We start from the raw sequence: 26,340 nt of genomic DNA, 5'->3' as shown, positions 1-26,340 counted from the left end.
GAAGAAACAGATCAGTAAAAAACCTGCCAATTAATTATTTTCAAAAGTGCAAAGGAAATTCAATGGAGTTTATTACATGCCAAGTATACCTCAAAAAATGGGCTTCCCAGGAGGTGCAGTGGTAAAGAACCTGTCTGCCAACGCAGGAAACTCCAGAGACACAGGCTCGATCCCTGGGTCGGGGAGATCCCCTGGAGAAGGAAATGGCAACCCACTCCAGTATTCTTGCCTGGGAAATCCCATGGACAGGGGAGCCTGGTGGGCTACAGTCCACGGGGTTGCAAAGAGTCGGACACAACTGAGCACACACCTAATGCACCTATACCTCAATACAACTGTGTATTCACTTTTTTTAATATTAGGGATTTCAGAAATGTTAAATACATGAAGAGGGCCTTTGGGATTCATGGACATGGAAAATTATTTGGGTTACTGCAGCTGTTCATCCTAGCGTCTTTATCCAAATTTAGAAACTAGATGAAAAAATATTGTCACTTACTCCTCACGTAATAAGTGTCCTTATTAAGCATTCAGCATTTAACATTAGGTCATGGAGGAAAAAATAACATATGAAAATATAAAATAATCAATTTCAGATCGCAAATGAATTCAAAGAAAAACTTCAGGTCAAAGCAAATCTCTTAGGTGTTGATAGTACCAAGGAACAACCAAAGCCCTTTGTTATCAGGCACAAATGATGCAAGTCCCTTGAAATGAAAGGACATGAGGACACTTGAGGGCGGAAAAAGTAGGCATTGGGAGATTTTTTTAGGGAGACCTAAAAACCAGGCTGGCTTGGAAAAGCATGGCAGGAGACACCCACGTCCACTTGACTTACAGTAAATGACCTGTCTCAAATTGCTAGTGGCTAGTGGTTACCTAACAGTCATGGCCAGCAATTTGTGGGTGTCTGTCACATAAAGTCCAGTGAGGGAGGAAGAGAAAATGGCTAGTCAGCCCTCTGCAAGGAAGAGAATGTGAGCAAGTTGTTTGGGGGGAGTTATAACCATAACTTATATATGCGCAGTACATCACAGATTACTTCCGGAGGAGAGCAGGTGGCATTGTTCACAGTTGGCAGATGCAAGCAAAAACCATGCTGGTCAAGTTCATCCAGCTAGGAGGTGGATAAAGATGTTAAGCATCTTTTCACATACTCTCTTTGCTGAAGTGTCTGTTAAAATATTTTGTCCACTCTTTAAATTGGGTTACTTGTTATCTTATTATTGAATTTAGAGAACTCTTTATATAAACTGGATAAAAATTCTTTATCAGCTACATCTTTTGAAAGTATGTTCTCCAGTTTGTGGCTTATCTTTTCATTCTCTTAACTGTGTCTTTCAAAGAACAGAAGTTTTAAATCTGGATGAAATATATTTTTTTCAATTTTATAGATCATGCTTTTGGTATCATAAGTAAGAAAGCCTTGTATAACTGAAGCTCACAAAGATTTCCTCTCATATTATCATCATGTTTTACAGTTGTAGGTTTTATATGTGGCTTTCCCAAATGGCTCAGTGGCAAAGAATTAGCTTGTCAATGCATGAGACACAGGAGACTTGAGTTCGATCCCTGGGTCGTGAAGATCCCCTGGAAAAGAGAATGGCCACCCACTCCAATATTCTTGCCTGAGAAATCCCAGGGACAAAGGAGCCTGACAGGCTGCAGTCCATGGGGTCGCAAAGAGTCGGACACAACCGAGTGAACACACACACACAGTTTTTATATTTAAGTCTATGATGTATTTTGAGTTACCTTTTCTGTAATAAAATCTGCCTTTGATGAAAGTAAGAGAGAGAAGTACTAGGGAATAAACAACAGAAATGATTCTAGTACCAGTCAGCATTGGGGAAAACCTTGGATTTTCCCAGGACTACAAATTTATTCATTTCTATGGATTGCAGTGAATCTGGGCTTCTGTAGCTAAACAGTCTAACACATTTATATAGCTAACCTGGGGTCTAGCATTTAATCAGAATGCACCCAGCAAACATCCTGGGAAATTAAGCTCACACTTCCAATATGCTCTTCCAGACCAGCCCTACAGTGGATTGCTTGCAAAGCTGGCCAGCAACAATTCCTCCCCCCCTGCACATATATGCCACTGTTGCTATCTTAAGAGGTAGAGTTCATCTACTACCACCACCACCCTGAAAGTATGCTTGCTTTGCAATTTGCTCTGATGGATAGAATGTGACAGAAGTGATATGCCTAGGCCTTCAGTGCCCTGGCAGCTTTGGCTTTCATCCCCCGGGAAACCATCTACATGTTCAAAAGTACGTTTACTCTGCTGGGGAGAAAGACAACATGGGAGAAAGAGAAAGAATACAGAGAATAGGAGCCTGTAAAGAGGTAGAGAGAGAGGCCCCACCATCCCAGCCATCCCAGATGAAGTGCAAGACATGGGAGGGGAGCCATCTTGGATTCACCAGCCCCCTAGGAGCTGCTCCAGCCAACACCATGTTGAGCAGAGCTGAGCCATTCCCACTGAGCTCTGCCCACACTGCAGAAGCACGAGCAAATAAATGGCGGTTGCTGTTTTAAGCCAGTAAGTTTTAGGATGGTTTCTTACACAGCAATAGCTAGCTGAAACAATCCTCAAGCTTCCTCCTAAAAGTGTGAATTACAATTCACTGTCTAAGCTAGACAGCTCTATTTGGCAGGAATCAATTCGCCAGTAGAAAGAACTCTGAATCTCAGGTTAAGTTCCAGCTGAGCCATTGTTCATGTGAATGTCCCCAGAAGACTCGAAGGTAAGGTGCAGATGGTTCATTTGGGAGGTCTCCCAGAAGGCACAATCGTAATGATGGACTAGGGAAGAGAGGGAAGGGAGGAAATGCAATAAATGGACCGCTTGCTGGGCAACTGTGGCTCCATCCTACTAAGGACCATTCTTCCCTCTCTTATACCCAAACCTCAGCTTTATGTAATTTCTTTTCCCATTAAGGCTGCTCTTCAATTTTATTTCATCAAAGAAAAAAATAATAATAATAGTGGTAACCTGGGGAGCTGGTAATAAAAAAGTATCAGATCTGTATATAGACTGTGACTCCTGCCAGGCACGAGACCTCAGAGATGGCCTTGCTTCTACAGCTCTTCATTTGAGAGAATGTTCCATCCTCCATTCAAACTCTTTTGTACAAGGCCCCCAAAGGACAACTTTAGGAGAGTTGATGGTATCCAGGGTCCCCAGGCACTCTGCTTTGAATTAGCAGAGACAATTAAGACAGCATGTGGCTTGTGCAATTTTAATTGTGACCATATTCTCACACCTAACAAAAAGAAAGTTAAAAGGATAACTTTATAAACGAAGGCATTACTCTTATCCAAGGGAAAAATCTTTTTTTTCCAGTTAAGTCTCCTTCTGTTGTTTAATTTTTGGCCCATTGCCTAAAGCTGGGAAAGAGGCAAGACAGGAAAAAGACAGGCACCTAACTCTGAAGAGATTGGCACAAAGCAGAGGCCCTCCACAAATGCCAGCTCCAGTTCCCACCAAGGGCATTCCTGAAGCCCTGGAGACTGACTGTTGGCACTCAACACAGACAGAACCAAAAAAGGTCTGGCCTATAAAATAAAACCAGACAGCGGAACAACAGCAACGGCCTATGGTCTTCCAAAGGCTCAACTGTTCTCCACAGAGGTCAATGGAGACACACAGAAAATCCAAGAAAGGAGGGAGGCTGCAGTAAGCCCTTCAGTAGGAGGTTCCAGATATAGGTAGTGACTGAGGGAGACTCTGAGGTGGATTCAATTTCTCCCTTGCTCCAGATTCACCTCAGGCGTCCATCAAATTGCCTCTGTCTCCAGGCAAATGAGGTGATTCTACTTCTTCACAATTCTGTTCAGAAGGCAAATCCACATCAAGAATCTGCCCATCCGCATCAGCTCATGAGGTCCTGAGGCCTCACCTCATTTTAAACAAAGACATAGCCAAGACTCGGGCAAGAGGACTCGAGGATTCCTCTCACCTCACCTCAAGCCTCACTGTCACTGCGATTTTCAAGCTAAGTGACAACACAACATTTATAAACTCTCGGATGGCAAAGAATGAAAAGTGTTCACCTGAGGGCCCAAGGCTGTGACACCACTGACCCTGATAGCAAAGGAGAAAGTTCTAGAACAAGAAGAGGAGAGTAGAGCCCTGAGAAGGAACGCACAGCTGCCCTGGGCTAAGAGGCATTGTCGGAGGACACACCATCTCTTCAGATCTGAAAGCTTCCTGAGGCTTTTCATGGACAGAAAGAGGGCCACTCACTGTGGACAAGGGCACCAGCAAAAGCCACTTGGACGTGACGGGCTGGTTTGGGATTTGCATGAGGAAATTCTGCAGAAGAAGAAAGAAGAATATTCTGAAAGGAAACAATGTTCAGAGGAAGAGAGAGATAGATCCCAAAGGCTGTTCCCAGCTTTCTTCACATTTTAACACACAAAAACATTTCAAAGAACACATTTGCAACAACCAAACATTGGTGGCCTTCAGCTGGAGGAAACTTCTCAAGTATGTACACAGCTGCCTAGCATGCCAGATGTGAGGCAGATGATGTTACCCAAAGGTGTTTTCCCTCTTCCCCTTGAGCCTGCAGTGGTCACTGCCACCAGTAAATGCTTCAGGCAATTCAATGCCATCTTCCCAAAGGTCCTGTCCTAAAACCCAAAATGCAGTTTCCTTGAAAAACAACAAATAGAAACATTAGTCTATTGAGAGGGGCTTCCCAGGTGGTACTAGTGGTAAAGGATCCACCTACCAATGCAGGAGCTGTAAGAGGCATGGGTTCAATCCCTGGGTAGGGAAGATCCCCTGGAGGAGGGCATGGCAACCTACTCCAGTATTCTTGCCTGGGAAATCCTGTGGACAGAGGAGCCTGGCAGGCTACAGTCTGTGGGGTTGCAAAGAGTTGGACACGACTGAAGTGACTTAGCGCATGGTCTATTGAGATGCTGTGAGAAAATAACTTGGAAAGATCTACACAAGTGGTTCTCATGCTTGAGTGAGCATCAGAAGCACCTGGAGGGTTGTTACAACATGGTTGCTGGGCCCACCTTCCCCCACATCCAGCTTCTGATTCAACAGTTCTGGGGTGGGGCCTGAGAATTTAGGCATCTAGTAAGTTCGCAGGTGCTGCTGCTACTGGTGGTCTGGGGAACACAACTTGAGATTCGGGTGTCCTCACTGTTTGTTCTCTCCCATAGGGGAGCAATTACAGTAGCATATCATGACCCTGAGCAGTAAAGAAACCTTTGTTGTTGTTGTTCTTTAGTTGCTAAGTTGTGTCCAACTCTGTGACCCCATGGACAGAGGAGCCTGCCAGGCTCCTCTGTCCATGGGATTTTCTAGACAATAATACTAGAGTGGGTTGCCATTTCCTTCTCCAGGGGATCTTCCTGACCCAGGGATCAAACCCAAGTTTCCTGCTTGGGAGGCAGATTTTTCACCACTGAGCCACCGGAAAGCCCACTAAAGAAACCTACAGAACTTGTTTAAAATGTACTCTGCTGCCCAGACAATATGTATGAATCTCTCTGGAAAGCAGTGCTTTGAGAAAGCCACTTTAGGAAAATTTCTACTAGGGATGGTCCTGACCAGCAGAAAGATCACAGGCTCCAGAGGGAAGAGCCACCAAAAAAGACAGATGTCCAAGTCAAGGCCTTGGCAGTGAGCTGGGTAAGGGGTAGTGAAGGGCTTCGGGCCACACCCTGAGGCAGGATCCTGGCAGGGCAGGCGGTCTGGAGAGCCCTGAGCCTGTGGTCCAAAATGCTCACAGCATTCAGGAAGTCTGTCAGGAGGCAGCCAAGGCCTGTCTGCCTCCAGCTTTGGATCAGGACACCAGGCCTTAAGAATTGGTGGAGAATACAACAGGGTCCTAGTTTCTAGAGACCAACAGGAGGTTACCAAGCCTCCAACAAAGAGATAGAGACTGCCGTTATCCATCACATAAATGTGTACAGGGTGTGCTTTCCTGTTGGTCCAGTGGTTAAGAATCTGCCTCCCAGTGCAGGGGACACGGGTTCCATACCTGCTCTGGGAAGATTTCCCATGCCGCTGGGCAACTAAGCCTGTGCTCCACAACAAGAGAAGTCACTGCAGTGAGAAGCCTGTGCGCCGAAACCAGACAATAGCCCCCAGTCACAACTAGAGAAAGCCTGCACAACAGCAACAAAGACCCAACACAGCCAGAAATAAATAAATAAATAAATGTTTTTTAGGTGTGTACAGGGTAGAAAGCGAAGAACTAAAGAGCCTCTTGATGAAAGTGCAAGAGGAGAGTGAAAAAGTTGGCTTAAAGCTCAACGTTCAGAAAACTAAGATCATGGCATCTGGTCCCATAACTTCATGGGAAAATAGATGGGGAAACAGTGTCAGACTTTATTTTTTTGGGCTCCAAAATCACTGCTGATGGTGATTGCAGCCATGAAATTAAAAGACGCTTACTCCTTGGAAGGAACGTTATGGCCAACCTAGATAGGATATTTAAAAGCAGAGACATTACTTTGCCAACAAAAGTCCGCCTAGTCAAGGCTATGGTTTTTCCAGTAATCATGTATGGATGTGAAGTTAGATGGTGAAGAAAGCTGGGCACTGAAGAATTGATGCTTTTGAACTGTGGTGTTGGAGAAGACTCTTGGGAGTCCCTTGGACTGCAAGAAGATCCAACCAGTCCATCCTAAAAGAGATCAGTCCTGGGTGTTCATTGGAAGGACTGATGTTGATGCTGAAACTCCAATACTTTGGCCATCTCATGTGAAGAGTTGACTCTTTGGAAAAGACCCTAATGCTGGGAAGGATTGGGGGCAGGAGGAGAAGGGGACCACAGAGGATGAGATGGCTGGATGGCATCATCGACTCAATGGACATGGGTTTGGGTAGACTCCGGGAGTTGGTGATGGACAGGGAGGCCTGGTGTGCTGCGATTCATGGGGTCGCAAAGAGTCAGACACGACTGAGTGACTGAACTGACTGACTGGCAGGGCTAGTTACAGCATGCTAGCCTACATGGCTTAAAAGATCCCCTAACTAAGACCAAGATGAGTTCTGAGCTGAGCCTAGTGGTAAAGGAGCAGAAGCCCTCAACACAGAGGGATCTTGTTATAGGGAGGCTCTGACTTCATAGGTGTGATTGCTAGGCTTCTATAGAGCTCCAGGCCAGGCAGGTCTCAGGCTAGATTCTGAGTACCAAGACCCTAGTTGAGGGGTTGGCAAAGATTTTTTATAAAGAGCCAGAGAATATTACTTCTAGCTTAGTGGGCCATGTGGTCTCTGTCACAGCTACTCCACCCTGCCACTTATCACCATGTAGCCACAGACAACACCCAAACAAATGAGTGTGGCCAGGTTCCAGTGACACTGATAGACTGATAGCTGAATTTCATATAAATGTCACGTTACAAACTAGTCTTCTCCTTCTGATTTTTTTCAATCACTTGAAAACATAACCGCCATTCTTAGCTCCCTGGTCCTACAAAACCAGGGGAGGGGGGTTGGGGTGGGATGTGCTGTTTGGCCTGCCCAGATTTATTGGGTTGGCCAAAAAGTTCATTCAGGATTGTCACATGCTGTTACAGAAAACCCTGAACGAACTTTGGCCAACTTAAGAGTTTGCCGATGCCTGCCCTAGGTCCCCACTCCAGATCGGACATCCCACAGAGGTAGGGGGTCAGGGAAACCTTGTTTCATCAGACTGCCCCCAGTCACACCAACCTAGCCTGTCCAAACACCACTGCTGTGCTGGGAACCACTTACCCATTCAGAGCCCTGAAACCCTTTTAGTGCTGCTCACAGTTCAGTCTTTCTGACTTGCCCAGCTTGGGGGCTTTGGGGAGGCTTCATGTGAGGGGCGGGGTGTGCTCTCCTGTCTTCCGACTGGTGTCAATCTCACCCATCCTCCAAGGGGCTGCCTGCTACCGAAGCCCAGCGCCATCCATCTCTGGCACAAAGATGTGGAGCCCCCGAGTCTTTAAGAGTGGATCAGCTGCAGAAATTCTCAATCCCAGGACAAGGTCTTGCCAGAGAGGCAGAGCCATCCTAATTAGACTCATGCAGCCAGCCTTTCTTCAAGAGCTGAAGTTATTTCTAAGCTGCAGCTGAGCTGCAGGGCAAAGACAGGCAAACACCCCATTATGTGCTCTGTCGTGGCTGGCAATCAGGCCAGATGGGAGCTGTGCTCCATGCAGGAGGACTTCAAAGGAGATGCAGTTGAGGGCCCCCACCGCCCGAAGGGTTGGGTTTGTTTTGAAGTTAGAAGTGGGAGCAGACAAGGAAAGGCTACACATGCTTATCTCAGGAATGTCGGGGACTTAGGAAAAGAAGTTAGAGGAGGCCATGAGGAAGGCCAAGCCCAGGAGAGAAGGGGGAAGAGGAGGGGAAGAGTGTTACTATGCAGCCCTTAGAAACAGACCCACCGCCTGTCCTGGTCAAGGACTGAACTCACTCAGCAGATCCGGCCTTGTCAAACTTCACTGTGTAGAAGAATCCTCAGAGGGCTCTTGTTGAAATGCACATGCAGATTTAATAGGTCTCGGGTGGGGCCTAAGCTTCTGATTCGCTTTCTCTGTGACTTTGCCTTCTTAATAGATGCAAGTTGTCAAAGTACATAGGGCCCACAGCTTTGTCCCACCTGGAGCTGAGCTACTGACACCCAGGACTGCTGCATATATGGGCATTCAGGAAGTTGTCTACATCACAGCACCCACCTTCACACCCAACCAAAGACCAGGCAGGGTCTCAAACCATGCTACCTTCTATTCTTTATTTTTGTATGAGATTTATTTCATTTATTTATTTACTTTTTGGCTGCACCACATGGTTTGTGGGATCTTAGTTCCCCAACCAGTGATCCAACTTGCACTCTTGACAATGAAAGCCCAGAATCTTAACTACTGGATGGCCAGGAAATTCCCACCCTCCACTCTTTAAGTCTCAAGTCCTGGGCCTGCCTCTATCCTTTTCCTACTTAGCACAAAATCTATCTCCTGATCAAGCTCTGTGCCCACTTGTGCCTAGACAGGGCATCTTTTTCTAACCTGCTCAAAGGTAACTTATGGATTATGCAATGCCCCGCAGCCAGCAGTGAGAGGGTGGCAAGCACCCTTAGGTGACCCTTGCCAAGATGCTGCCAGTTGACAGCACAGACACTGCTTTGTCACTCAACTCTTGAGTGGATGCTGTTCATGAACTGAGCTATAATGATATCACTCAACCAAAAAGACACATAATCTCAAGAGTTGGTGAAAATGCAAAGAAATCAGGACCATTACACACTGCTGATGTGTGTGTAAAAGGTTATAGTCACCCTGGGAAAAACAGTCTGGCAGGTCCTCAAATGGTTAAACGAGTTACCGTATGACCCTGCCATTCCACTCCTAGGGATCTACTTAAGAGAAATGAACATATATGTCTGTGAATATTCACTGCAGCATTACTCATAATAATCAAAAAGTAGAAAGAGCTCAAATGTCTATCAACTGATGAATGGATAAAATTTGGTCTATCCATATAATGGAATATAATTCAGCCATAAACAGGAGTCAAGAGCTGATACCTGCTCCAAAATGGATGAGGCTTGAAAAACATTATGCTAAGCCAAAGAAGCCAGACACAAAAGGAGAAATATTGTGTGATTCCATTTGTATAGAATGTCGACAAGAGAAAAATATATAGAGACAGAAAATACTTTAGTGGTTGCCTAGAGCTGTGGGGAGGAGGGTAGGAAGTGATGGTTAAGGGGTGTGGGGTTTCTTCTAAGGGTAATGAAAACGTTCTAAAATTGTGATGGATACACAACTTTGAATACAAATCACTGAATTGGTTTACATGGGTAAACGATGTGGTATTTGAATTACATCAGAAGAAAGCTGTTAAAAAATATCATGACCTGTCAGTTGGGGGGCTCAAGGCAAATGGCAGAGAGAGGGAGCCTTCGGGACCTCGACAATCATGGGCAAGGACCAGCTTTAGGGCAGCAACTTCTCAGAACCCTTGAGGAACACCCAAGCAGCCTTGGGTGTGAGAGTCTTAGATTGCAGCCAAGTGTTGATACAAACAACCACGCAGAAATACATGAAGGTAGGGCTCTCAGAGTGCCCGGGGCACCACTGATCCCCGCCTGCCAATCCCTGGTGCTGGATCAGTGCCTAACATGTGGTAGCCATTCAAAAACTGAATTTAGTTCCTGCCCATGGAGGAAAGGGAATCCTGGAGTCACTAGACTGAGTTCTAAGGCCAGCTCTGCTTCTCATTCCCCATGTGACCCCAGACAAACTCCTTCCCCTCGCTGAATCTTAGAGAATCATCACTAAGACATGGGGAGTTCTGTCTCAGGCGCCCTCTCAGGCTGAGGTGCCACATGAATCAAGTGGCCAGTGCGGGGAGCCTGGATGTGGGTGAGAAACTCCTGAGCCTCTAGAAAGAGCTCGAGACACCCAACCAGCAGGTCAGTCCCACTGACACAACCCCCCTCCCCCGCCAAGGACCAGGTTCCCTGGTCAGCCACGAGGACACAGAATGAACAAGACTCCAAGGCCTGCTCATGTGGCTGGGGGCCATCAGGTCCATGAGTAGTTCCTGGTGAGACCAATTCTACTTTGGAAAGTAGAGTTAGACTCGAAGTGGAGACAGGATTTTAACACTGGATATTTAAAGGAACTGGAGCCTTTGTCTGACAAATGCTGAGTCAGTGGCAACAAGTCTGTCAGAGTTGCTCTACAGAGCGGCCACCCTGGAGGCAGAGTCTCAGAAGATGAGGGAAGTGGCCAGGCCACCACTTTCTCACCATTCCACCAGGGGCTTGCCAATGCTCGGCTCCATTCTCACTTGCCCCGTGGCCCTCATTTAACCAGCGTTTTTGAACATTCCTGAATCCCTGGAGCTGGCAGGGTCATTAGCCCAGCTACCCACACAGCCAGCAGCAGGCCAGAGGCCTCCAGAAGAGGGTCCTGGGCTGCGCTGGCTACAGAAGAGACAGAGAGGCTCATCCAACATAACTGGGGGGACACCGCCAAGAGCCAGTGAGTGATAACAGAGGAAACAGTGGGGGCCCTGTCACCAAACAGGTCACTGTCAGAGCAGGGCAGAAGCAACAGGGCAAGGATCTTTCAATGCCAAGGCTGAAAGTCCACCCCCCAATTCTATGTTTGGATCTGTCCGATTATTACTCATTAAAAAAAAAAAAAAAGTTTTAAAACCAATACACTCAATTCACAACCCCAAACCTTTGGGATAATCCAGGGCACTATGTCCAAACCCATTTATCTTCTTCCTGGAGAACAATGCATCAAGAGGCATGCAGTATGAGCTAAGGATTACGGGGCCATGAATCACTCACCTCAAGAATGACAGTTCCAGAAGTTTCTGAGGCCAGAGTGTGCCGTGAGCCCATAAGACCCAGGTGCAACCAATTATCATGTCCAACAAGCTTTATCCTTAAATCTTTTATCTGAAAAACCCTGCTCCCTCCCTGCAAATTCCCTGGTGTTTCTAAGTCTCCTAGTGTCCTAAGGTGCTTTGAGATGCAAGAGCCTCAGCAATTAACTATGCCCCTACATGTTGCCTGTCCAAATGGATATTTGGTTCAGTCCTGCAAGTTGCCTCTGCTATCTCAAATTTCTTCTTCTTTGGGGATTAGCAGCTTGGAAATTTTGCTTAAATCCTGCAGGAATATTTGAAATAGAATGTGTTGATTCCCTGTCACAATTACCTCAATCATTCAATCAACCCACAAACAGCCACAAAAAGATTCTGCCCCAAGTCCCAGATACTGTGTTAAGTGAGGGCTACAGTAAGTTGCCAGCCCAGGCCTGAAGGTAATTACAACCTAGCATTATGACTGTTTTGTTTAGTGTCAATTTTAAATGAGGATAATGGGAAATTGTACTGCTGGTTATAACCCAAGAGGCTACCCGATCATTGGTTCAAAGTTTCCCTACTCTGGCAATTTCATTTCACTTTCTCTGTTGATTTTTGTGCCCATTAAGTGCACACACTTATATAGAATCCACAAAGCTATCTAGTAAGTTGTGGTTTTGATTTAGAATAGGGCCTTCTCCCCAGAAAAAGATCACTCACATAGATTTTTGTTTCCAATTTCAAAATGTCATTAGAGTAGGAAGCCCAGAGACATCCTATGTTAAACTTCCTTGGGCCTGTAGGGTCAACACTATTGGCATCAGCATCACTCAACGTCACTCTTTAATCCCCAGGTCCAGGGTTCCTACATGGCTCCTCTCTGTGTTCCCATCTGTGTTCTAACAGTTACCACCTTAGATAACTTGGTATCTATCTCACCATAAGACAGAGAGCTACTGACAGAAGGAATTCCCCATCTTCTCCATCCCGGTATCCTAGCATTCCATCCTTCTATGTTGACTTTCAAAACAAAGTCTCTGAGTAGAGCCCAGGTTCCATGAGAGAAGGCAGAATTCAAACATCCAAGAGAAAGAGCCAGGCTTAAAAGATCCCATAAACAATGGCCCATAAAATCTGACAGTCAAGAACTGAGGGCTAACACAACATGGAAAATCAACTATACTCTAGTAAAAATTTAAAAAATGAAAAAAAGAACTGAGGGGGCTGGCTTGGGAAGTTCTCTATGAACTGGAACTCCAGTGAGGTGATTCTTCACACTGCTGCTTTTGAAATGAATCTTTAACCTGGGTATTTATCGTAACTTGGCTGCTACAATTTCAGACTAGGTACAACCTGGCAAAGTCAACCTTCTGCTGTTGAAACTCACTTCAATCTTCACTTTCAATTACTCATTTGAGTTGCATTCTCTGAAAGGGGAATTGATGCAGCACACACATTTGCGTTCACTAAGGAAACCATTCAACCACTTTGGAAGGGACTGTAGCAAAGTGGCCAACAAAAATAATAAATGCAACTCCAGCCTGTGGCTGCAGTTTAAGTGTCTCATCTTACAACCCCCAACAGAGAAGGTTATTGCTCAAACGGAGGGTGTTCATGGATTTAAAAAAGCCAACCTCTACAGCCAGCAAGGCATCATCTCTATGTATGGAGGTTAGTGGTGGCACATGTACTGTTTGCTTACATGTTTCTCTTAGCTCCTCTGGCCAGTAGTTCATCACCTGAATTGCAGGAAAACTATCAGGTGGCAAAGAACCCGTCTGCCAGTGCAAGAGACGTAAGAGACAAGGTTTAATCCCTGGCTTCGGAAGATCACCTGGAGGAGGGCACGGCAACCCACTCCAGCATTCTTGCCTGGAGAATCACATGGACAGAGGAGCCTGGCGTGCTACAGTCCATGGGGTTGCACAGAGTTGGACACGACTGAAGCGACTTAGCAGGCATGCACGCATTAACTCAATAAGCACCAATATCCTGTTGGCTTCCAAGGTCGTGGCTAGGCTCTGTGGGAAATACAGAGAACTAAGACACAGTAGCGCCCTGCTTTCACAGCCTCAGAATCTAGGAGAAGCGTAAAGGAATGCATAGCTCATTGTAACGTATGACACATATGATAAATACCACAAGACATAGGAAATGCTGTGGGTGTTTTACAGGAAAGCAGGAGCTTCCTTCAGAGAAGGCAATGGCACCCCACACCAGTACTCTTGGCTGGAAAATCCCATGGATGGAGGAGCCTGGTAGGCTGCAGTCCATGGGGTCACTAAGAGTCGGACACGACTGAGTGACTTCACTTTCACTTTTCCCTTTCATGCACTGGAGAAGGAAATGGCAACCCACTCCAGTATTCTTGCCTGGCGAATCCCAGGGATGGCGGAGCCTGGTGGGCTGCCATCTATGGTGTTGCACAGAGTCGGACACGACTGAAGCAACTTAGCAGCAGCAGCAGCAGGAGCTTCGTTATCAAAGGATCAAGGAAAAGTTTCATCCAAGTGGGAGTGTTGCTAGATGATGGGCAGAATTTCAACAAATGGGGGCTTCAGGGAAGCAATCCAGGTGCAGGAAGCAATAACCAACAAAAAGAAGGAACAAGGGACTCCAGGTCTATAAAAGCATAGAGTCAACGTTGGCTGGATTTTAGGAAGATAGGAGAGAAGGACTGGAAAATTCAGCTGCAGGCAAACTGTCGAGTCCCCTATCAACAGCAGAGAACTTTCTAGCTAATTTAAGAGGACAGGGAGCAGCTGCTCTAGCTTTTTGAGTAAGAGAGCAATGTGATCAAAACAAGTGACAGTTACTTCAATTTTAAAAATTAGAAGTAAAATAAAAATGAAGTAAAATTGTATTTAAAAGATCAGTATCTGGCCAAAGAAAGTAGGATGAGTTGTTACATGAGAGACTAAAAGTGAGAATGTTATAGAAATCACTGAAAAAAGAACGGCAATATTTCAATCTCTGTGTGAGGAAGGTTTGTAGACGGTGCTTTAGTGATGGGTTCTGGTGTCTCTTTCAGCTCACAAATCTATGAAATGAGTAGCAGTAATAGCAGGATCTGGAGAAAGGAATGGCAACCCACCCCAGTATAATGCCTGGAGAACTCCATGGACGGAAAATCCATGGGGCCTCAAGAATTGGACATGGGATTCCCCAGTGGTCAATGGTAAAGAATCCGCCTACAATGCAGGAGACATGGGTTCAATCCCTGGGTTGGGGAGATCCCCCTAGAGACGGAAGTGGCAACCCACTCCAGCATCCTTGCCTGGAGAATTCCATGGACAGAGGAGCCTGGTGGGCTACAGTTCACGGAGATGCAAAAGAATCGGACAGGACTTAGCAACTAAACAACAGCAGCAGCAGGATACTGTACTGAAAGTGTTATCAATAAGAAAATGCCAGATGAAAAGGTCCTGCTTTTCCCACTGTCGACTTAAAAAATATTCACAACCTGAGAGTTATGTTTTATTCAGTGGGAATTTTTAGGACTTCAAGACTGGAGATACCATCTCCAGTAACCCTGAGAGAAATGTTCTGAGGAGGTGAGGGGAGGGGCTAGGTTATGTAGAAGTTTTGCAACAAAGAGCAGGTAGGGACTTCCCAGGTGGTCCAGTGGCTAAGAGTCCCTGCTTCCAACTTGAGTAGGTGGCTCAGGTTTCATCCCTGGTATTCTTGCCTGGAGAATCCCAGGGACGGGGGAGCCTGGTGGGCTGCCGTCTATGGGGTCGCACAGAGTCGGACACGACTGAAGCGACTTAGCAGCAGAAGGGAACTGTGATCCTGCATGCTGCAACTAAGAGTTCTCACAGGGCATATAAATAAATGAAAATAAATATTAAAAACACCAAAGGGCAGGTAGTCTGAACATCAAAAGATTATCATTAATTAAAGAAAACTAGATAACCCACGTTAGAAATTCAGTGCTTTTCTATCTATGGGAAGATGCAAGTCTGGGCTCACTGAAATCATTCCTTTGATATGCACCTCAGCTGTCTGGGGCCAGTACCCTGTGTTTTTACATCCTGGGTTTTCTCAGGGCTCACTGTAGGGAATGGCTGCAGTCAAGATGGCAGGAATTCTTTTCTTTCCTGAGTTTCCCACCAGCTCACACTGGAGGGCTGCAATCACTCATGGCTGTGACATCCATGTTTACTGTTAGGGCAGAAAATATGCCATTTCTCACTAGCATTCTCCTTTTGAATGCAGAGGAGTTCTATCAGCTGATTACATGTTTTAAACCCAGATAGAAATTTCTAGCCTAACCCGCTCCCAATGAGACTTTAATTATATATACCGAGCCAGGTGTTCAGCTCCTAATACTTATCTCCAAATGCGGCATTTGAAAAGACTGCTCTGGCTGGTGAGGTCTGGTTTGGCTTTCAGCCATCCTCACTTGGTTTTCCTGGCTGGTGAAACCACACACTTTACCAGTTTTCACCAAGCATCAGATTCATGGAGCCTTTCTTAGTGGCCACAGCGCTTTTTCTCTATCTTCAGCCTTGCTTGCAAAAAGGAGGTACAATGAACCTCAAAAATCTCAGATGTAAATGAGGTTTCAAGAGTTCATCACAAACAGAATAAAATGGAAATGCAAAGCAAAACCACAAAGGGATACCTGTCAGAATGGCTATTCTCCAAAAGACAAGAAACACAAGTGTTGGCAAGGATGTGGAGAAAAGGGAATCCTTATGTGCTATTGGTGAGAAAATAACCTGGGGCAGCCACTATGGAAAAACAGCATGGAGGTTCCTCAAAAAACTAAAAGTACAACTACCATATGTGTTCAGTTGCTAAGTTGCGTCTGACTCTTGAGACTCCATGGACTGTAGCCCACCAGGCTCCTCTGTCCATGGGATTCTCCAGGCAAGAATACTGGAGTGGGTTGTCATTTCCTTCTCCAGGGGATCTTCCCAACCCAGGGATTAAACCCCGCATCTCCTGCGGGGATGATTCTTTACCATCTGAGCCACCAGGGAAGCCCATCTCTAAGTTTATTGCAATGAAAATTAAATTATATAAATTTACATTTAGAGAAAGGGCTTCCTTGGTGGCTCAGAATGGATAAAGAAGATGTGGTATATACATACAATGGAACGTTATCCAGCCAGAAAAAAAGAATGGAATGCTGCCATTTGTGACAACATGGGTGGACTCTGAGGGCATTTTGCTAAGTGAAGTAAGTCAGGCAGAGAAAGACAAATACCATATGATCTCACATATATGTGGCATCTAAAAAATGAAACAAAACCTAAGCTCATACATACATAGAACAGATTTGTGGTGGCCAGAGGGGAAGGGGACTAAGGAGTAGATGCAATGGATGAAGGTGATCAAAATGTATAAACTTTCAGCTTTAAATTAAATTAGTCATGGGATGAAATGTATAGCATGGTATGTGTGTGTTATTCACCCAGTCTTTGTGACCCCATGGACTGCAGCCTGCCAGGCTCTCCTGTCCATGGAATTCTCTAGGCAAGAATACTGGAGTGGGTAGCCATTCCCTCCTCCAGGGCATCTTCCCAACCCAGGGATCAAACCTGGGTCTCCTGCCTTGCAGGCAGATTCTTTGCCATCTGAGTCACCAGGGAAGGACTATCATTAATAATACTGTATTGAGAGTAGATCTTAACAGTTCTCATCACAAGAAAAAAAATCTTGTAACTATGTACAGTGATGCATGGTAACTAGACTTACTGTGGTCACCATTGTGCAGTGTGTACAAATATCAAATCACTATGCTGTACACCCAAAACTAATGTTATATGTCAATTGCACATCAATAAAAGCAAAAACAAAGAACAGAGTAAGAAATCCTATCTTACAGACATACAAACACAATCCAACATAGACAACTTAGCTATGAACTTTCCATATACTTCATGTGGGTTTCTATAGACACTGCATCTTGGTAGGCTACAAAGAGTAAATCAGAGAGCCAGAAAAGCTGCATCAAATTCAAAGATGGAAGAACTCCAGAGACCTTCTAGGAGTGGGACTGGGAATGATTTTCTCTCTCTGACAGTTTCCCTATTAAATCTCAGATGTTTATACAATAGGGGGAGAAGTGCTGATGGGCCTTCTCAATCCCCATCTCCCTCTTTCAGAGATTCCTGATTCCAGGCCTCTTACCAGAGACACAACGTACACTTGCTAAGAGACTGCCTCTGAAATGATCTTCAAAATCTGTCACTCAGGACTTACGGTGAACTTGGCTGACAGGACTTGCCTTGGGACCCACAGGCCTAGAGAGTCTCCCCTCCCCAGACTTCCAAAACCTCTGGCTTGGACTGAAATCTGCTCCTTTGGAATCATCAGCCCCAGCAGAGCACATTTCCTGAAAGATCCCATTGGGATGTGCCAAGTTGGGGGCAGCCTGCAGGCTGGCACTGGAGGAAGGAGCCGGGCCAACCAGGGCCAGTTCCCAAAAGTAGTGAGCGCCCAAGCTGGAAACCCATGACTCTGTGGGTGGCTGGGCTCTGGCAGCAAGCTATGCGGTAGAAGGAAGGAGAGCAGAGGGCAGGGTGAGAGAGGGGAGGAAGGTCAGATGGAAAAAGGAAAGAGGCCACTTGCCTAAGAAAGGCTCCACCAGATGCACGGGCGGCTTAGAGATGCCTCCCAATTCAGCAGGAAAAGCCACCTCTAACTTCTCAACTTCTCCCCCTGCTGCCTGTCCAGTGCGGGCTTCTCCCTCCCCTCTAGTTTCACAGTAACCTGATTCCCGCTTTGGGGGTGGGTGGGAATGATTCCACCTGGGGGACAGGGGAATGGCACTTGCCTGGCACAGAGGATAAAGTCTCCTTTCCACTTTGCCCTGAATCAGTTCCTACAAAAAAGAGTCAGCTGGAAACAAAAGTTCCTGATTATCACTTCACACGTTGGATTCATTCACTCATTAGTGGATGTGCAGGGAATGTCCAGCAGCCAGCCTTACATCTCCCCAGCATGCTACCTGGGAACCCTCCCCCTCCAACCTTCACCCACAACTCTGTAGGTTCGCTTTTCAGACCCCAAATTTAAACTGCCCACAGTACTGAAAGTAAAGCCAGATATCTGCCGACCCCATAGTCCACATCACCCACTTTCCCATTAACACTAAGTTAAAATGCGCCCATGGATTTCTTCTTTCCAGGGCGACACGGATGCATCCGTGTTTCCCAGCTCCCCTGAAGCTCTTTGTTATCTTAAGCCTCTCGGATGAGGGACTTGGCTGCATTTTTTAAAAGGGCATTTCCAAAGAAGGTTTTGTCAACACCAGGAGAGCCCTAACAAACACCTGGGTCCCCTTAGATGCTACAGACCACGCCTTCCAGAAACCAGAAGCCCCACCCCCTGTCTAGCAAAGCCCACGTGCTAACCAAGCGCTTGCCACATGTCACCACTCTCAGCTGGCACCTCTCTCCCAGCGGTGCAGACTTTCTCGGAATCCCCAGCAGGGGTGGGGGGGGCGGAATGCGGGAGAGGCCCCGCCCGCGCCGTCCACTAGAGTCCTTCTAGGGCGACTCCTGCCCTGCAGCCCCAGGGGGTGGCCTGGGACCTCGAGTGGGAGGGGGTAGGTGCTCCTTCCAGCACAAGCTGTCAGCCCCCTGGGTCCCAGCCGCCAGCAACCGCAGGAGAGGCAACTCCTGGGCGGCCAAACGTCTCTTGGTCGCCTCTAGCGCCTATGTGGGTTTGACTGACCCCCTGGAACTCTGGGCGCAGAGGGTCCGTCGGCTCCCGGCGACCGGCTGACAATCGGCTCTCCCCTCCCGATGCCCGGACGCTAGCCCCGCTCCGCGTCCCCCCATCCCGGGGTGGCGAAAGACGAAGTCGGCGCAAACAAAGGGCGCCTCGCACCACCCTCCGGCCAAGCCGGGGATGGGGGTGGTCCCCGGCACCCCGCTGGGGAGGCTGGCCCGCCCCCGGCCCTACCTGGGAAGCCGCGGCTCGGCGGGACTTGTAGCAGCAGCGGCAAGAGCAGCAGCAGCGCGGGCCGGAGTGAGGGGCTCCCCATGGCGCGCCGGCGCTGCGCTCCGCTCAGCTGCTCGGCGCGCGTCCCGGAGGCGGGAAGAGATCCGCCGAACCGAGAGACTGCGCCGCGGGCCGGCGGAGGCCGAACTTAAAAACTCCTCCTCTCGCCTGTCTCCCTCCCTCCCTCCCGCCCCCGGCCAACGCTCCTTCCTCCGCCTCCCCGGAGCGCTGGCGCGGCTGGGGCTCCGACCCACCTCTTCCTTTTGTATCAGCGATTCTTCTGGAGCGGGGCTGACACCTCCGCCCCCTCTCCGGGGTGCCTCAGCGCGCCAGGGGCGTGCCCTAGTAAACCGAACCATCCCAAAGTATCTCTGGGTTTCCCAGTTTGTGCCCTTTCACTCCAAATGCACACACCGGTTGCCCGATCCCCTCCCAGATGCGGGGCCCCTAGATCCATGTCATCTATGCAGAGAGCTGTGTGAGTCGCAGGCAAAGAGAAGAAGAGACAACCGCGGCAGGTTATTATGGCCAAGTTCGCGGGTTTGACCTTCCCGATCACGCCTCAAGTTTGCTGTTATTCTGCCCACCCTCTCCGAAAAGAAACGCCGCTTAGAAACCCGCAGGGGTTCACGGTTACAGACAGAGCGGAGATTGAACTTAGGTGTGTGGTTGCGCCGGCGCCAACGTCCGTGCTATGGCTTTTTGGTTTCTCTTTAGCGAAGGAATAAATCAAGGGCTGCCCGGGTGCGTGCCGGCTGCACTGCGGTTTGGGGTGAGGCTTGAGGTACTCTTTCCAAGGTTGGCTGATGGGAGAGCATAAGGCCCAGAAAGTTCCCTGTCTCACCCACAGCCTGAGAATCCAGCTGTTGTAGTTTCTTGCAATCAGAGTTCCCCATTTCCTGGATTGTTCGTACCCCTAGGACACCACGATCAGCCTGGAGCCTCCACCCTGTGGGCTGGCATCAGGATAGGGTTTCTCGGCTGCCTGCAGAACGGATCTGGTTTCTTCTTCTAGGCTTTATCTCTCTCTTTTTCTGTAAACACCTAAGGCAGGGACCTCCCCCCTTTTCCTGCCAGAAGATCTTAGCTAAGACAGATTCCAGCTAGGGCTGCTGCTTCAGTTGTGCCCTGCACATTGAGCGAAGGTCCTGGAGGAAGGGGCAAGGGCGCCAACATCCAGCCGCCTCTGGGGCCACCGAGCCCTGTACCGTGGCAGAGTCCATGTTCATTGTGGAAAGGCAGCTTTCTCCTCGCCTCAGCACGAAGGGCCCTGGGAATATCCATCCAGAAGGGTTTCAGTTTTTTTAATCTAGATGGCTTGCTCTTTCCCCAGTTCTCACAAAAGACTGCCTTGAACTTCCATCTTATCCTCTCTGGTGCCTGGGAGCCTTCTCTCCATCTCCTGGGCGTTTCTCCATTGCTGCTGCCTCCTCACCGAGCGGACAACCCTTCAGTAACCCTCTGATCACAAGACAATGAAGGTGGTCAGGCTCTTCCTGGGCCTCCATCTCACCAGACTCTCCAGGGAGTGGTTCTCAATCCTGTCCACCCAGGAGAGAAACCTTAGGGGAGCTTCATGGAAATACCCTATCTGGGCTCCACCCCAGCCAGACCAGTGAAACTAGAATCTTCAGGGATGTGGCCTGGCCTTTGAGCAGATGGATCATCCCCTTGCCCCCATGCTCCAGTAGTGCAGGTTTTAGAACGGGATAAATTCTAAGTCAAGGATTCTCAGCCCAAGCACTATTGACATTTGCGGCTGGACCATTCTTGGTTGGGGAGGGTGCCTGCTCTGTGTACTGAAGGATGTTTCAGTTGCATCCCTGGCCTCTGTGCCCCTGAGAACAAGCAGCAGGCCCTCAATTTGTTTCTGTTGTGACAATCAACACATGTCTCCAGGAGCTGTCAGGTATCTTCTAGCACAAAAACTAGCCCCGATCAAGAACCCCTGTTGGAGGCTCATGAGCAAAGGTTTATGGGCACCCCAAAATTCCAGGCCCAGGTTAGTCTGACGGTGGCCTTCCTTTCCTATATCACCTCTGAGACAAGCTCTGCTCACAAAACCCAGCATGCATTTTATTACTGAGTGGACAAGGAACACCTGGCTCTCGCCTAGCACCTGAATCTGGCTGATAACAAGCAACACCACACTGTTAAGAACTGCTTTCTTTGCTACTTTAGAACAAACTCCAACCAGATTTATAATAATAATTACAATAACTAATATTACTATTTATAATTATTATATACAGGACTCTCTGGCAGAAGGGGTGAGGGAAGAGGGAAGCGTAGGAGAAATTATCCATCCTCTTCACAGGGTCTTGGTAGACAATAGGATGGTTAAGTAGGTTCATAATCTGTCAAGCAACTGAACCTAGCAGAGGGGTCATGAATGGATGCAAACAGGAGGAGAAGTCACCCAGGGAGTGCCACAGAGCTCTGATCTCGTCCTGTCCTGCTGGTCATACCTACTAACGAGTTGGGAAAAGGCACTGTTGGTATGAGGCACAGAGATAAGTAAGAAATAGGTTCCAAGAATCTCTAATAAGCAAGAATGCTGTATTGACTCTGAACACTTAAAAAATAATGATAGGACTTCCCTAGTGGCACAGTGGATAAAAATCCGCCTGCCAATGCAGGGAACATGGGTTCCATCCCTGGTCCGGGAAGATCTCACAAGCCCTGAGCGGCTAAGCCCAAGAACCACGACTACTGAAGTCTGTGCTGTAGAGCCTGTGCTCCACAAGGAGAGAGGCCACCGCAATGAGAAGCCTGCTCTCTGCAACGAAGAAGCAGCCCTCGCTCACTGCAACTAGAGCAACCCCACGTGCAGCAAAGAAGACGCAGCACAGTCATAAATAAATAATAAGATAATAAAGATAAATATGATGCCCTACATGAGATCTCAAAATTCAAACACACAGACTCAGAGTACAGGAAACGTGGCTTCTCAGCAGTACCTACCACACTTAGTTGCCTACAGGCTACGACAGCCTTGCCAGGCACCTCAGGGCGCTGCTGACAGAGCCTGTTCTATCCTCGGAAGCATTCCTGATTGCTGGGCAAAGTGCCGAAAGTGAGGAGAAGGGAACACAGCCTACGCCCCACACAGGGGGTGGGGGGTGGGAAGAGGTGTCTTTTCACCGATTACAGTGTGGAGGAGGCTGGATTAAACAGCACAGCCTTGTCCCCTGAGTTAGAGCAGAATGACCCACAGTGGAGAAGGAAGGAAAAGGAGTCGCAGGATTCCCCGACCGGTCACTCTCTTCCTTGAACTTGTAGACTCAGAGATGCCACTGAAGCAGAATCTGGCAGCCCCCTACCTACCGCAGGAGAGAGCTTTTCTGAGCATGTCAGTCAAGGCCCTTCCCTCGTGAGCCTCTGCCATCTTCCCACACCTCCTTATCCCCCACCCTCACAACCCAGTCCTTCTCTTCACACATCCTTCCAGAGTAAAAGACCTGAAGCTTAAGGGGAACATTGTTGGCTCACTGTACCTTAGGAAATGGGAGTGGAATCAAAGTCAAGGAGACACTCAGGATGGAAGAGACTTAAGACAGTGCTTCTCAGACTAGCTGTGCATGCGTGCGTGCTAAGTCGCTTCAGTCGTGTCCAACTACTTGCGACCCATGGACTGTAGCTCACCAGGCTCCTCTGTCCATGGAATTCTCCAGGCAAGAATACTGAAGTGGGTTGCCATGCTCTTCTCTAGGGCATCTTCCTGACCCAGGGATCAAACCCAGGTCTCCTGCATTGCAGGCAGATTCCTTACGCACTAGCCACCTGGAAACTAGCTGTGGTGAAGGACTATTTTTCCAAAATTCTCAATCCAAGTTTGGGATTAGCAGAGGCAAACTATTATATATAGGATGAATAAACAACAAGGTCCTGTATAGCACAGGGAACTATATTCAATATCCCTTGATAAACCATAACAGAAAAAGAACATGAAAAGGAATGTATATATACGTATTGCTGAGTCACTCTGCTGTACACCTGAAACTAACATAACATTGTAAATCAACTATACTCACATAAAATAAATTTTAAAAAATTCCCAATCCATCATTGATCAAGGCTTTTATAAAATCAATGAATATAACTCCCTAGAAAAATAAAATGGGAATAAGTCAGAGAGTGGCATTAGGGACCACACTTTGAGTAGCATAGTTATAGTGGGTTTAATTGTTTCCATCCTGCACTTATACAAACTACAGACCACACTAGACTCCAGGTTTCTGAGAACTCAAGACTCGAAGGACAAGGAGATGCGACTGCAGTCTATTGGAATCGTGCTAAATGAATGCCAGAAGGGTAGGGCGAGTTTGGCTGGTACCATTGCTCTCTGATATCTGCTACAAATCTAGATCTGAGAGGGTTAACATAAGAGTGCTCAAGGTCAAGATCAAAAAAAGCTACAGGCAGTCTGTTTACAATCCCCTGGCTTAAAGAGATTTCTTCTCTTTCTAGAATAAATATTCAGAGTGATACAATACAAGCTCTAAGGGATGAAAATTTCTGCAGCATAAGGGAAAAGGAATATTTTGACTCTTAACGATTCAAAGGAAAACATCTCATTTACGAAAATAATCAGATACCAAAAAAAGGAAAGGCAGTTTTAGAAACTATTTGGTGTATTCAGCAAAAGATTCAAGAAGAATACTCTTATATAGTAGGAGTAGGGGGTCATACAGGCTTCCCTGGTGGCTCAATTGGTAAAGGACCCACCTGCAATGGGGGTTGCAGGAGCACTGCAACCTGGTTTCGATTCCTGGGTCGGGAAGATCCCAAGGAGGAGGGCATGGCAACCCACTCCAGTATTCTTGCCTGGAGAACCACCATGGACAGGGGAGCCTGGTGGGCTGCAGTCCATGGGGTCACAAAGAGTCGGACATGACTGAAACGACTGAGCACACATACAGAAAATTGAGAAATATAAGAATGCAAAGATTCAAATATGAAATTAACGCCTTTGGTCAGGCTTGGAAGTTATCATTCCTGTCCTGACAACAAGAGAAAGCTGGGTAAACAAAAATTCATGACTTTTCTTGGAGTCAACAAAGAACTGAGTTTTCAGGCAAATCACCACCCATCTAGAAACACAGGCAGATCCAGACAGTCACAGCCGATACCTGCTTACCTGGAGCAGAAGACACGCTGGAGTCGTACACTGGTTGCTGCTGCTAAGTCGCTTCAGTCATGTCCAACTCTGTGCGACCCCACAGACGGCAGCCCACCAGGCTCTTCCGTGCATGGGATTTTCCAGGCAAGAGTACTGGAGTGCGGTGCCTCTGCCTTCTCCGGTATGTGACCTAAGACATGCCAGTTTTGAGTGGGGCTCAGAACAAGAGAGGGCTTCCCAGTTGGCACAGTGGAAAAGAACCCGCCTGCCAATGCAGAGAGACACAGGAGATGCAGGTTCAATCCCTGAGTTGGGAGGATCCCCTGAAAGAGGAAATGGCAACCCACTCCGGTATCCTTGCCTGGGAAATCTCTTGGCCAGAGGAACCTGGCAGGCTGCAGTCCATGGGGTCACAGAGTCAGACAGGTCTGAGCAGCTAACACTTTACTTTCACTTTCATCTGGTGACTTGAGTCGAGATACTAGATGTAGATTTTCCTTCTCTGTCCACGTGCTTCTGCCCCAATTCCCATCCATGGTCTTATGGAATATCTTACCCACCATCATGGTGCTGCACAGAGCACTGCCTCCAATCAAGGAACGCACTTCCCGGCAAATGAAATGTGGCAATGGACTCAGGGTCATGGAATTTACTGATCTTACCATGTTTCCTATCATCCAGAAGCAGCTTGGTTGAAGTGGTGCAGCCTCTTGAAGATGTACCTGATGCACAGCTAAGAGGCAACACCTTGCAGGGCTGGGCAAGGTCATCCTGGATGCTGTATATGCTTTGAGTTGCCATCAAATATATGATGTTGTTTCTCCCGTAGCCAGTATTCATAGATCCCTGAGTACAGCAGGGGAGATGGGAGCGGCACTGTTTGCTATTACCTCTAGTGAAAATCCTTAAGGATCCCTCTTAATGCTCCCAGGTCCGATGATTATTGCCAACAGAAAACCGCGTGTGTGTGCTAAGTTGCTTCAGTCGTGTCCAGTTGTTTGTGACCCCATGAACTATAGCATGCCAGGCTCCTCTGTCCATGGGATTTCCCAAGCAAGAATACTGGAGTGGGTCGCCATTTCCTTCTCCAGGGGATTTTCCCCCCTGGGGATCAAACTTTTGTCTCTTATGTCTCTTGCATTGGCAGGCAGGCTCTTTACCACTAGTGCCACCTGGGAAGCCATTTAAACCCTTAAATAAAGGGCACAAAGATGGGTGGACAACAAGCAAATTCAGGCAGGGATGCTAATACACCAGAACCTTCAAGACTGAAAGTTTATCACACCTCACCAAACAAATAACCATGACAAGCTGTGGAGGTGCTGGTTGACAGCAAAATGAATAAATAGTATACAATGGGAAGGCAGTTACAAATATGGTTGTCCCAACTGGCTTAGTGGTAAAGAATCTGCCTGCCAATGCAGGTGATGCAGAAAAATTGGGTTTCATTTCTGGGTCAGGAAGATCCCCTGGAGGAGGGAATGGCAACCCACTCCAGTATCCTTGCCTGGAAAATCTCTTGGACAGAGGAGCCTGGCAGGCTACAGTCCATGGGGTCACAAAGAGTCGGACACGACTGAGTAAACCACAACAAATTTATAAATATCCATTATGACCATGTGGCTGTTGCAGACACAGAGACTGTAATAGTTATAAATATTTCTTCCTTATTTTAATACAGATATATCTGTATATATATTAACTAGATATTTTTGTTTTCTTTCTTTTTTCATCTTATCTAACATAATATATTAATAATACTTTGTATCTCAAAGATATCAAAGGAAATGTGCGAATCATCTTGGAAAAGAATGAACATCACCCACAGACAAAAAAAAGACCTCTGTATTCTCTTCTGGGAAAAGGGTTAGCATTTTTTGGTTGTATGTGGAAGAGTTGTATAATACTAGGCAGAAGTAGG

At 47.3% G+C, this 26,340-nt stretch overlaps 1 protein-coding gene across 6 annotated transcripts in view; it reads right to left on the bottom strand.

Annotated features, from left to right (window-relative positions):
* SRPX (sushi repeat containing protein X-linked) overlaps positions 1 to 24,197 on the bottom strand; it is a 154,180-nt gene extending 129,983 nt beyond the window's left edge. For 4 of the 6 annotated variants that reach the window (XM_081565216.1, XM_081565219.1, XM_081565217.1 and 1 more), the window contains exon 1: positions 19,259 to 19,421. In XM_081565216.1, coding sequence (XP_081421342.1) covers positions 19,259 to 19,340 — 82 coding nt within the window. In that variant the 5' untranslated portion in view covers positions 19,341 to 19,421. Of the gene's footprint in view, positions 1 to 16,760; positions 16,790 to 19,258; positions 19,422 to 24,025 lie in introns of those variants that run through there. The other 2 variants (XM_081565215.1, XM_081565218.1) reach the window with 2 other exon arrangements.
* Between the last annotated feature and the right edge of the window lie 2,143 nt (positions 24,198 to 26,340).

Source organism: Giraffa tippelskirchi, chromosome X, assembly GCF_054371585.1.
Source record: "Giraffa tippelskirchi isolate mGirTip1 chromosome X, T2T-mGirTip1v1.2.pri, whole genome shotgun sequence".
Taxonomy (NCBI): domain Eukaryota; kingdom Metazoa; phylum Chordata; class Mammalia; order Artiodactyla; family Giraffidae; genus Giraffa; species Giraffa tippelskirchi.
This window is presented reverse-complemented; position numbering and strand designations above follow the sequence as displayed.